Source organism: Colobus angolensis, unplaced genomic scaffold, assembly GCF_000951035.1.
Source record: "Colobus angolensis palliatus isolate OR3802 unplaced genomic scaffold, Cang.pa_1.0 Scaffold54, whole genome shotgun sequence".
Taxonomy (NCBI): domain Eukaryota; kingdom Metazoa; phylum Chordata; class Mammalia; order Primates; family Cercopithecidae; genus Colobus; species Colobus angolensis.
This window is the reverse complement of record NW_012118932.1, coordinates 3,339,927-3,350,879: the sequence shown is the minus strand read 5'-3', so window position 1 is coordinate 3,350,879 and position 10,953 is coordinate 3,339,927. Positions and strand designations below refer to the sequence as shown.

Genomic DNA, 10,953 nt, shown 5'->3' with positions numbered 1-10,953 from the left:
TCTCTTCTCTTCTCTTTCTTTTCTTTTCTTTCTCACTCTGTCGTCCAGGCTGGAGTGCAGTGGCGCAATCTCAGCTCACTGCAACCTCTGCCTCCTGGGTTCAAGCGATTCTCCTGCCTCAGCCTCCCGAATAGCTGGGATTATAGGCATGCACCACTATGCCTAGCTAATATTTGTATTTTTAGTAGAGACAGGATTTCACCATGTTGACCAGGCTAGAGAAATAGGTAAAATTAATCTTAATAATTTATTTAACTCAACATAGCCAAATACTATCATTCGATATTTAATTAATATAATATTATCAAGATTTTTTGCATTCTTTTTGTTTTGCTAAGTCCTGAAAATCCAGTGTGTAGTTCATACTTGTAGTGCATCTAAATTTGGGCCACCTATGGTTCAAGTGTCAGCAGCAACCTGTGGCTGGTGACTGCGTACTGGGCCACACAGGCTGCCGTGCTCTCCCCCATCTCTTTGCAGGTTCATCTCACTCCTGTCTCTGCCCAGAGCCACCTTCCACTCCTAGCACTGCCTCCTTTTCTCCAGAGAGTTTTCACTATCTGCTATTTCATTAGTTTTTTGTTTACTGTCTGCCTGCCCGCCTCCACCAGAGGCTATAAATCCCATGCAGGCAAAGACCTCTCTATCTGTCCTCTGTAGTGCTATATCCCCAGCAACTATGTGACATTCATGGGAGGCTCTCCACAAGGATTTACTAGATGACATTGAAGATTCCAGATTCGTCATGTGTTATCTCTGAAGTCAGTGTCCACTGAGTGGGATGTTGGAGGAGGGGGCGAGAGGAAGGAGCATTATGTAAGACATAAGCTGGGAGGAAGCTGGTCCAAATCCTCTGTGAGATGAAAGGCTGACTCCTGGATGTCAAGTTTAGGGCTGGGACTCCTGATCGCAGCGTTTCGTTCCAGCTGTGACCAGGTTGTGTGTAGTTTCATCCACTAGCTTATCCGGTTTGATGAGAAACCATCCACCAAGCAGCATGTCTGCCTGCTACCAGTAGATGGGGCAGTGTCATTAAAAAAGTACGCTTTGCAGTTTCTCACCTGTTTCCCAGCTCCAGTTTGCTGACGGTCTGTTCTGGAGTTGCCCTGTCTCAGATCTGTGATGTAGACGCCTACGTGGCGCTGCCAGCTCTCCCAGCTGAAGAAACGCAGCCTTATTTGTGATGTGTGTTTCAGGTGGGGTGGCCAGCTTCTTCATAAGGTGAGGCGGGCCCTAGAGGCTGGCACAGGTCCAGGCCACAGGGGGACAGCGGGTTCTCCTCCAGGGCATGACTCACACCGGGATGTTCACATTGGCCTAGAACCTTTCTGTTCTCCCAAGGTTGAAAACAAGCTTATTAGGAAGGCGGTCAAGGCGTGACATAGCCTCGTCAGCAGGAGCAGCTCTGTGGGCCTGTGCCGCTGGGACTGGCACTCTGGCTGCTGCTGACGAGCCCGCCCACCAGTGGACTCCTTCTCCCTGCCTCTGTGGGCCACTGGTGTCCATGCCACTGCATGAAGTGCAAAGTGGTGCCTCTCGCTGAGTCTGAGACCAGCCTTAGCTCCTGCTACGGCTCCCTCTTCCTCTTCCCCAAACCCTCTTGAGCCTTGGAACTTTGAGCCATTTGGAAATGATCACTGCTTGAACATGATGTCTGCTTTTGTGGAGTTCAAGATTATGGTCCAACTAAAGGTCACTTAACACAGCCTCATTTGATATGTTTTTACCAGAAAACATATTTTGTTCTTTAGAGTGTGTACTATCTCCTTCATTGCCACTACAAGGCAGTCCAGAAATTTAAGGAATTAATAGTGGCTTAAATGGCTTATTATAGTACTAACTACCTCATTCCAACAGCGTGTCTGGTATCCCTCCATTAACCCATCAGTGCAGCTGAGGAGTAAGGCATTATAGCTCTGGTCGAAGGACCCTGTGGGGCCAGTTAGCCATGAAAAGGCCATTCCTTCCCTTGGAGTCTAAGACAGCCAAAAAACACAATCAGGAAGCTTTCTTCTTTCATTGTTACAAGCTCCATCCTAATTACTACATGTGTATGCTCCTTCTTTTCCTTTCTCTTCTCTTCTCTTTCTTTTCTTTTCTTTTTTCTTTTCTTTTCTTTCTCACTCTGTCGTCCAGGCTGGAGTGCAGTGGCGCAATCTCAGCTCACTGCAACCTCTGCCTCCCGGGTTCAAGGGATACTCCTGCCTCAACCTCCCAAGTAGCTGGAATTACAGGCATGCACTAACATGCCCGGCTAATTTTTGTGTATTTTTAGTAGAAATGAGGATTGACTATGTTGGTACGGCTGCTCATGAACTCCTGACCTCAGGTGATCCACCCACCTCGGCCTCCCAAAATGCTGGGATTACAGGCATGAGCCACCGTGCCTGGCCTTATGCATGCATTTTCATGCTTCTGTAATTTTGCTACCCTTTATGCCCAGAAAATCCTTCAGTCTTTTCCTGTTTGGATAAATTCTGTTCATCTTTCAAAGGTCATTACCTCCATGAAGCCTTTTCTGATTTTCCTAGTCACAATTAATGCTTTCTTCCCCCAGCTTCTCATAGTGCTTTGAGTCTTTCTCATAGCGTTCAGCCCACTCTGTCTTCTTGTCCACATGCGTATCTTGCTCATTAATTCTAGTTATTGAGTGCCTATTTGCACCACACTGGGGATACAGGGTACTTGCAGAGAACCCAAAGTCCAGTGGAATTCCAGAGTTGGGTAGAGTTTACAGCCTTCATTGGATTAGGAGGCAGGAATCCCGTGTGCTCCTAGCTCAGGGCCTGGCACCAAAAGGTAGTCAGAAAAGTAACTTAAATGGAAACTCAGCACAAGTGACTCTTGAGAAAACTCAGAGTTCAAAGGAAGGTCAAAAGTTGGCAAAGGTAGAGGATGGGCAGGGATCAGTTTTATTTTGTTGGAATATCCCAAGGGAATTCCCAGGAGTGGTTGCAGTGACTCTGGCATGAAGACGTGGTGTGGAAGCCAGAGACATCAAAGATCCCCAGTGGACTGGGATGGGGAGAAGGGATCACTGTCCCCCTCCAGGCCCAGGCTGGGAGTTTTGATGCGGGATCATTCGGACATTTATCCCACTCCAGCTATAAGTCTTCTTGCTTTGACTGACCATACCATAGAGGCAAGCAGGCTGTTTCAAGGGCCCAGAAACGAGTTACTGGCTTAGGGTCAAGCCGGTCAGAGGACAACTACACTGTCCAGTTGGGACATGATAAAAGCAATACTGATGCAGTTATCACTCCCATTGGAGGCTGGCCAGGCATTATTTGTCACTCAAATAAAAAATGTCATTTGAATTTTTACTAGGAATTCTCATCCAAAATATGTCCATGATATAATGACACCGCACGACCGGCTTGCCAAAGTAAACTAAGTCTTAACTACACACAAGCATTACTTAGAAATTGTGTGTATCTCAGAAAATTGCTCTACCCTGAGGCCCCACAGCAGGAGCGGGTCTTGCTGGGGTTCGGATGGGGAAGCGCCTTATTCATTGATGATATTCTACAGTAGTCACCCCAATCATGTTACCACTCACCTCACTTTACACTGTCTGCTGCTTACCTGTGAATACGAGCTCAAGATAGTGAGAGATAAGCCTTGGTGTTTTCTGTGCATCTCTCTTTTCTTTAATGGAATACAATTCTGAAAATAATACTAAACAGCACCCAGTCATTCTCAGAAAGCCGTCACACAAGGAAGAAACCACTATTTTCCCAAACTTTTTGCACAGGAAATTATAATCTGTAGTCTCATCTTCTGCCACCTCCCTCAGAAGTTTCGATCTAGACATACATGTATTCAGCGAGTTGCAATTCAGCCTGGGGGTGGAGTGTCAGGATTCAAGTCTTTTTGCTGCGGGGTAACCCCAGGTCCCAGTGATTTCCGTAGACAAAAGAGGTGCTGGTAAATTGGGGATGTAATTGTCGGATTGGACCGGTCTCCCCGCTCCCTTGACCAATGGCTGTCACCTGGTCCCTTTAAGAGACCAGGAATCCGTCCGACGTCTGAGCCCTAAACAGATCCTCTTCTCTGTTCCTCCCCTGTCCCCGCGCGGCGAATGGTTCACGCCGGCCTATATTTACCCGAGATCTTCCTCCCGGACGGCAAGGATGTGAGGCAGGCGAGCCGGCCACTGCTCGCAGCACCGGAGAGGGCGCGCTGCAAAGGCGGGCAGCAGACCGTGGAGAGCCCGGGAGCGGAGCTGGACACCGCCTCGAGGGAAGAAATGAGGTAGCGGCGGTCCGCGGACCCGGCCATGCGCTCCCCCTGCCCTCGGAGCCCAGCGCTGTCTCGGCCAAACTAGCCCGGACAGTGAGCGGGCCGAGCGCGAGTCCCCGGCGGAGCGAAGATGCAGTGAGCCCCTGCGGGAGTGCTGCGCGGGGCCAGCCGCGGCCAGCCGGACCCAGCATCCGACAGCACTTCGGGCGAGCTGCTGACTCTGAGACCAGCCCAGCCGAGGGGCTCTCCGTCTCCAGCACCCCTCGGAGGTGGGGAGCACCGGCCCCTGGGCACGGTCACTGTAGAGTTTCTGCGGGTTTTGGCCCCAGTCCCGGGGGTTGTGTGTGTTAGGGGATCCTCTTCACGTTCGCCGAGGAGTTCCCGCATTATTCTCGCACCATCCCGGGTGCTGTTGCCGGGGCTGTCTTTATTTATTTGCACGCGCGCTTCTAGCTTTTTTCCTGACGTTTTCCACTCCACGCTCGTTCTCTCTCCCTCGCATTTTGTTGCTTGCCTGAGACTTTGCCCTCGCCCTTGCCCAGGCTGGGGTAATTCTGTGTGCGCGCGTGTCCCTACCCCCCCCCCAACCTTTTTTGCACACTCGAAGCTGAATATTTTCTTTTTTAGAAAATTTACCCCCACCCCCTGCGGGGTTCCTAAGCATTCTGTCTCTTCCCCTCCCCCCAACTCCCTACCACTGGGCCGCTCCCAGTAGTTTTATTCTTCGATCTTGCCCGGGCTGAGCCCGGCCGGGGCCGGTGGCTCAGTGGGCCTCGCACCCGGCGCTCCGCCGCCGCCGCCCAGCTGCGCCGGGGCGCCCTCCGGAGATGCTACCGTGGAAGAAGCACAAGTTCGAGCTGCTGGCCGAGGCGCCGCCGCGGCAGGCGTCCAAGCCCAAGGGCTACGCTGTGAGCCTGCACTACTCGGCGCTCAGCTCTTTGGCACGGGCGTGCCCCGAAGGCGCGCTTAGCCGGGTGGGCAGCATGTTCCGCTCCAAGCGCAAGAAGCTGCATATCACCAGCGAGGACCCAACTTACACCGTGCTCTACCTGGGTAATGCCACAACCATCCAGGCGCGCGGTGACGGCTGCACCGACCTTGCTGTGGGCAAGATCTGGAGCAAGAGCGAGGCGGGCCGTCAGGGCACGAAGATGAAGCTGACAGTGAGTGCGCAGGGTATCCGCATGGTGCACGCCGAGGAGCGCGCGCTGCGCCGCCCGGGCCACCTCTACCTGCTGCACCGCGTCACCTACTGTGTGGCGGACGCGCGGCTGCCCAAGGTCTTCGCCTGGGTGTACCGGCACGAGCTGAAGCACAAGGCCGTGATGCTGCGCTGCCACGCCGTGCTAGTGTCCAAGCCCGAAAAGGCGCAGGCCATGGCCCTGCTGCTCTACCAGACGTCGGCCAACGCGCTGGCGGAATTTAAACGCCTCAAGCGGCGGGACGACGCGCGTCACCAGCAGCAGGAGCTGGTGGGTGCACACACCATCCCGCTAGTACCGCTGCGCAAGCTGCTCCTGCACGGACCCTGCTGCTATAAACCGCCAGTGGAGCGCAGCCGCAGTGCGCCTAAGCTCGGCTCCATCACCGAGGACCTGCTCGGTGAACAACAGGAGCAGGAGCTGCAGGAGGAAGAAGAGGAAGAGGAGCACCCTGAGGGCTGCCCGGAGGAAGAGGAGAACCATGCGGCAGAGGGAGATTCAGCAGAGGAGGCCGAGGCGCCGCGGGCGCTGGTGGTCGCCATGCACTTTGAGTGCGGGGACTTGTTGGACACTCTGGAGAATGGCCGTGGGGAGGCGCCAGGGGGCGGCGGGGGCTCCCTGGGCCCGGGGGCCAGGCCGCCGCCTCTGCTGCTGGGCAGCGCCTCCGACATGAAGGCTGAGCTGTCGCAACTTATTAGCGACCTGGGCGAGCTCAGCTTCGGCAACGACGTGCGCACCCTGCAGGCCGACTTGCAGGTGACGCGCCTGCTGTGGGGCGACAGCACGGGCAGCGAGAGCTCCATCGAGGGCGGGGGCCCTGACGCCACCGCCGGGGACGACTCCGGCCAGGCCGACGGCGCCAGTGCAGACGATCCCGACTGGGACTGAGCTCCTCCGCGCGTCGCCGGCGCTCCAACGTGGCTACCCATCCGTGGTCCCGACAACCTCCCTGTCCCTTGCCCCCCCCCCCAGGAAAGGGAAAATGGGGCATTTGGGGCCCATACCTACACTTGGAGCCCAGGTCTAGCGTTCCCCCTGACCGTTTCCCCCTACCTCCCCGCCCCTGCTCCCGCCCCAGCACTTCTGGCTTTATTGCGCGTGGGGATGCGGGGAGATGTGAGAGGGGAAAACCCCACCAGGAGGGAGAGAGAGGCAGCCCTCTGGGGTACAGGTGAGGGAAGGCTGGCTGAAGTTGCTAGTCTCAGGCCGTAGGTGCCTGGCCAGTTTCCTGTTTGTGGGGCACTGGGGCCTGTCACTTCCTCCTCCTACCCCCCAGGAGAGGCCCTGCGCTGTCACTGACATCTCATTAAAAAAAAAAAAATTTTGCTCTCAAGGTGTTTGAGGCTTTATGCAACCCTTTAGCCCTCGGTTCTTTCTGGTGTAAGAACTCCGGGTGTTTACCTCAGACTCACACCCCTGAAATTTTGCCAAATTCCTCACATAACTGTTTTGGGGGGTGGGGGGAGATGAAGGAGAGTTGCATTTTGTTTACAGTTAAAGACATCTAATATCTTAAAAAGGAGTTTTCCTTTAGAAACACACACACGCCCTTCCTCTTGCTGAAAAGATCTCACTCCATGATACTGTGTAAAATATTTTTGCACTGTTGTGAAGTATTTTTGACTTTTTTCTGTACATAACTGTGTTCTCAGAGCTGAATGTTTATATCTTTTGCTGTGCAAAAGAAACATGTAAAATGTTGTTCAGTTGTATATACAGAAATGTGTATAAAACATTTTGTTATTTTTTAAAAGTAGCACTGTTCTGGTTCTGTTTGCACACCAGTGGGGAGAGAATAAAGAGGAAAATTTAACAGAACAGGTGAGCGTCTGGAACTGCTGCGTTGGGGTGGGAGAGGCTGTGTCTAACCCTGGGATGGTGTCATTGGACGGTCTTTGACCTTTCTTGTGCTTGGAGAGAATTAGGAAAGGAAGGTCAACTTTATGCGCCATCTGGGGCCTTCCTGGACCTCCATAACTGCGGGTGCTGGGTCTGGGACCAGCCTTTTCATGTATTATCCTATATTTTTCACTAATTAAGTTGTGGGAGTGTGGTCTTTTTCTGGTCTTTTGGAGAGGCCAGAGTGAGTTCCGTATCACACTCTCAGACCTGTGAGGTTATTTTTGGAGGAGTGACTTCCAGGTCTGCCAAGATTTTACCACCTCCTTCTGTGGGCCATGCTAGTAATCAAGCGTAAGGAGACTACCTTATCTTTTCCATTACAAACAGCTCAGGGAGCTTTAAAGATGAACTAGAAACCCAAAGAGGAGTTCTCTGAGGAGTGGGGCCATCTCTGCTTTTCCTGGGAGGAAAACCAAGTAGAGAGAAAAGTTGACAAGTTCCGATCCTGGTGTGAGTGAGTCATGGTGCAGGTGGGCGGGTGGCTGGGCAGGCTGCAGAGCCCATTTCCTTCCCTTCTACAACCCAGCGTGACCCAGTGGGGGATAGCGCAAAGGTCGAGGTGGAGAGGAGCTGTTAGAGCGCGGTCTGGGTGTGCATGTTTCAGCGCTTTCATGCTTTCTGTGTGTTTGTTTCTGTTGTAAACTCCAAGCAGATGTCTCTAGTTTGGCTACACCCGATCAGCTGGAAGTTGTAATAAGATGCTGCCAAAACTGTGCCTTCTGCAAATTATATTTTCCTTTTGCCCCTTCGGGCCTCTCTTCATGTGTTGCAGAAATGGATCTCACTCCTGGCCTTCCCTGGTGTCCTGAGGCCACTTTGCTTTGTTTTTATCATAAATATGTTCCAAGCAGCTAGACCTAGAAATCCCAAGGAGTCTGGAATTCACTGAACCATAGAGGAAAGCGGGGTGAAAGATTTTCTTCCTAATTAACGGTAATAGTTCAGGCATAGAACTATCGTTAAGAAAGAAAAGCAAAGGGGGCGAGTAGAAAAAACAAAGAGATACATATATATATATATAAAGGATATATATATGTAGAGAGAGAGAGTTTCGCTCTTGTCACCCAGGCTGGAGTGCGGTGGCGCGATCTCAGCTCACCGCAACCTCCACCTCCTGGGTTCAAGCAATTCTCCTGCCTCAGCCTCCCAAGTAGCTGGGATTACAGGCATGCGCCACCACGCCTGGCCGATCTTGTGTTTTTAGTAGAGACTGGGTTTCTCCATGTTGGTCAGGCTGGTCTTGAACTCCCGACCTCAGATGATCTGCCCACCTCAGCCTCCCAAAGTGCTGGGATTACAGGCGTCAGCCGCTGCACCCGGCTGAGTGGAAAACATTACAAACATTACAAAAAAAAAAAAAAAAATTCAGTCTCTTCTTAAGGGCATTAGGACAAGGTCCAGGCCTTTGAATCTATTATATTTTGGCTTGGTTGTGAGCCCTGATCCCTCTCCCTGATACCTCAGATACACATCACTGAATGACATTAAAAACCCCAGCTAGAGAGAGGTCAGGAAAGTCCAGTCTCAGCCCACCCGCCCATCCCAGCCCTTCCGCACGAGTGCGCTCACCTGATAAGCAGAGGGCTGTGTGGGCCATCACTAGCCTGTGTGACTATATTTCACATTTGAAATTATTCCCATGCATAGCCAAGTTCCTCTGCTGTTTGAAACCAATGAAGAGGTGAGACAGAGTGAAGCTAATATGGCTAATACTTGGGAGGCAGGGCAGGGTCTGTGCGTCTTCATTCTTATCTAGTGTAAGTATCCTGTGAGAATAGCAGTGTTGGCTTTCATCTGTGACTGATAGGCATGTGGTGATTGGTCCAAAAGTTCAGGCAAATGGCATTGAAACCAACACCATCAATAAATATAAAGCAGCCATCTCTTTAAAGTCTGACATTTCCTCTTATGTGATTTATAAATAGGAAGGGGGGCTTGAAGGCTGAGGAGGAGGAAGAAGAAAATAAGCAGGCTGGAAAGAGCCAGCTCCCTTCCTCCTCCATCTGTGCCCTCCCCATCTCTCCTTCCTCCCCTCTGCTTTTTGGCATCAATCCCCACTGCACCCCGGAGCTCTGACTGATGTAATTCTAGAAGAGATGCAAAGGTGACACGTGATTCACCTCTTCTTACTTCTCAGTCTTCCAGGGATGATATCACTAGAGTAAGAAGAGATGTTTTAAATGAAAATAAAAGAAAGACCCTAAAACTACTTTGCTCCTGGAGCTCAGAGGGAAAAGAATGGAGCAACAAAAGCAAAGCTAAGTCATTAGATAAAATACACCTTCCAGAAAACACCTGAAGTCTGGTTTACTCATCAAATTTAGCTTTTCCTTCTTGCAAAGTGAGGCTCTTGTTTCTCCATGACTTAACCTGATGGTACTTTAAATGCAGTGAGACACTTTCTACATTCTTTCCCAGCCTAGGTCATGCTCCGTGTTCAACAATGCAGTGTTGACTGCATGAGAAACAGAGTGGCTTCTGGCGGCGTGCAGTCGCCCAGGGGAGGCAGTGTGAGTCCGGGAGGAGGCATTCATCCACTTCTCACAGCACAAACATCCCATGTTCGCTTCTACCATTTGTTGCATATGTGAGCAGGAAGGTGGGAGGAATAAAATGGCATAAAATAAACAGTAGTATTTCATACCCTCCCAACTATTACAGCTTCAGAGAACCCCCTCCACACACACGTGTGTGTGCACATACATGATTTCCCTAAAGAAACACCTCTCGCTGCCCCACAGTCAGCAGAACAGCTTTTAAACAAATTAAAAAGGCTCTGTTATACTAAGAAAGCATAATGCCCTCCCAGGGGACAGAACTGTTTTTGAGGGTTCTGCCTGTGAATAGAGAGACCACTGGTTGGTAGAATCTACCCCTGGTGCCATGTTGGAGATTTAAAAATCTCATTGGAGTTGCCAAGGATTATGAGAAACATGCAAATTCTATTAGGAGCAAGTTGCCGTCTTTTCTAACAGGATTTAGTAATTTAATAAGCAGAACTCTTTCCTCTGTGTGGTATGCATCAGTAGTCCCAGCATCTGCTGGTGAGTGATGCATGACAGAGCTAGAAATGTGCAAGGACTGCTGGGGTAGGAGCCATGGCTGACACATGGGAAGCTACTCAGGGCTCCAGGCAGCCAGGAGGGTGCTCGGCCCAGGGCGCTCTGCATTCTCTGCTCCAGGCTTGTTGCACATAGCCACTGTCTTAGTCCATTTAGTGTTGCTATAAAGGAATACCTGAGGCTGGGTTATTTATATATTTATTTATTTTTATGTATTTATTTTTTTAACCATTATTATCCAAACATTATTATCATTATTTTTTATTATACTTTAAGTTCTAGGGTACATGTGCACAATGTGCAGGTTTGTTACATATGAATACATGTGCCATGTTGGTGTGCTGCACCCATTAACTCGTCATTTACATTAAGTATATTTCCTAATGCTATCCCTCCTTCCTCCCCCCTCCCCACAATAGGCCCCGCTGTGTGATGTTCCCCTTCCTGTGTCCAAGTGATCTCATTGTTCAATTCCCACCTATGAGTGAGAACATGCGGTTTTTGGTTTTCTGTTCTTGCGATATTTTGCTGAGAATGATGGTTTC

At 50.8% G+C, this 10,953-nt stretch overlaps 1 protein-coding gene across 1 annotated transcript; it reads left to right on the top strand.

Annotated features, from left to right (window-relative positions):
* The first annotated feature begins 4,129 nt into the window (after positions 1-4,129).
* Positions 4,130-7,262, top strand: FAM43A (family with sequence similarity 43, member A). Its single transcript, XM_011961206.1, has 2 exons — positions 4,130-4,339; positions 4,421-7,262. The coding sequence occupies exon 2, from the start codon at positions 5,070-5,072 to the stop codon at positions 6,330-6,332; it is 1,263 nt and encodes a 420-aa protein (XP_011816596.1). The 5' UTR covers positions 4,130-4,339; positions 4,421-5,069; the 3' UTR covers positions 6,333-7,262.
* Positions 7,263-10,953: the final 3,691 nt, after the last annotated feature.

Coding starts and splice junctions, on each gene's coding strand:
- FAM43A (XM_011961206.1), top strand. CDS start 5,070: ATGCTACCGTGGAAGAAGCACAAGTTCGAGCTGCTGGCCGAGGCGCCG.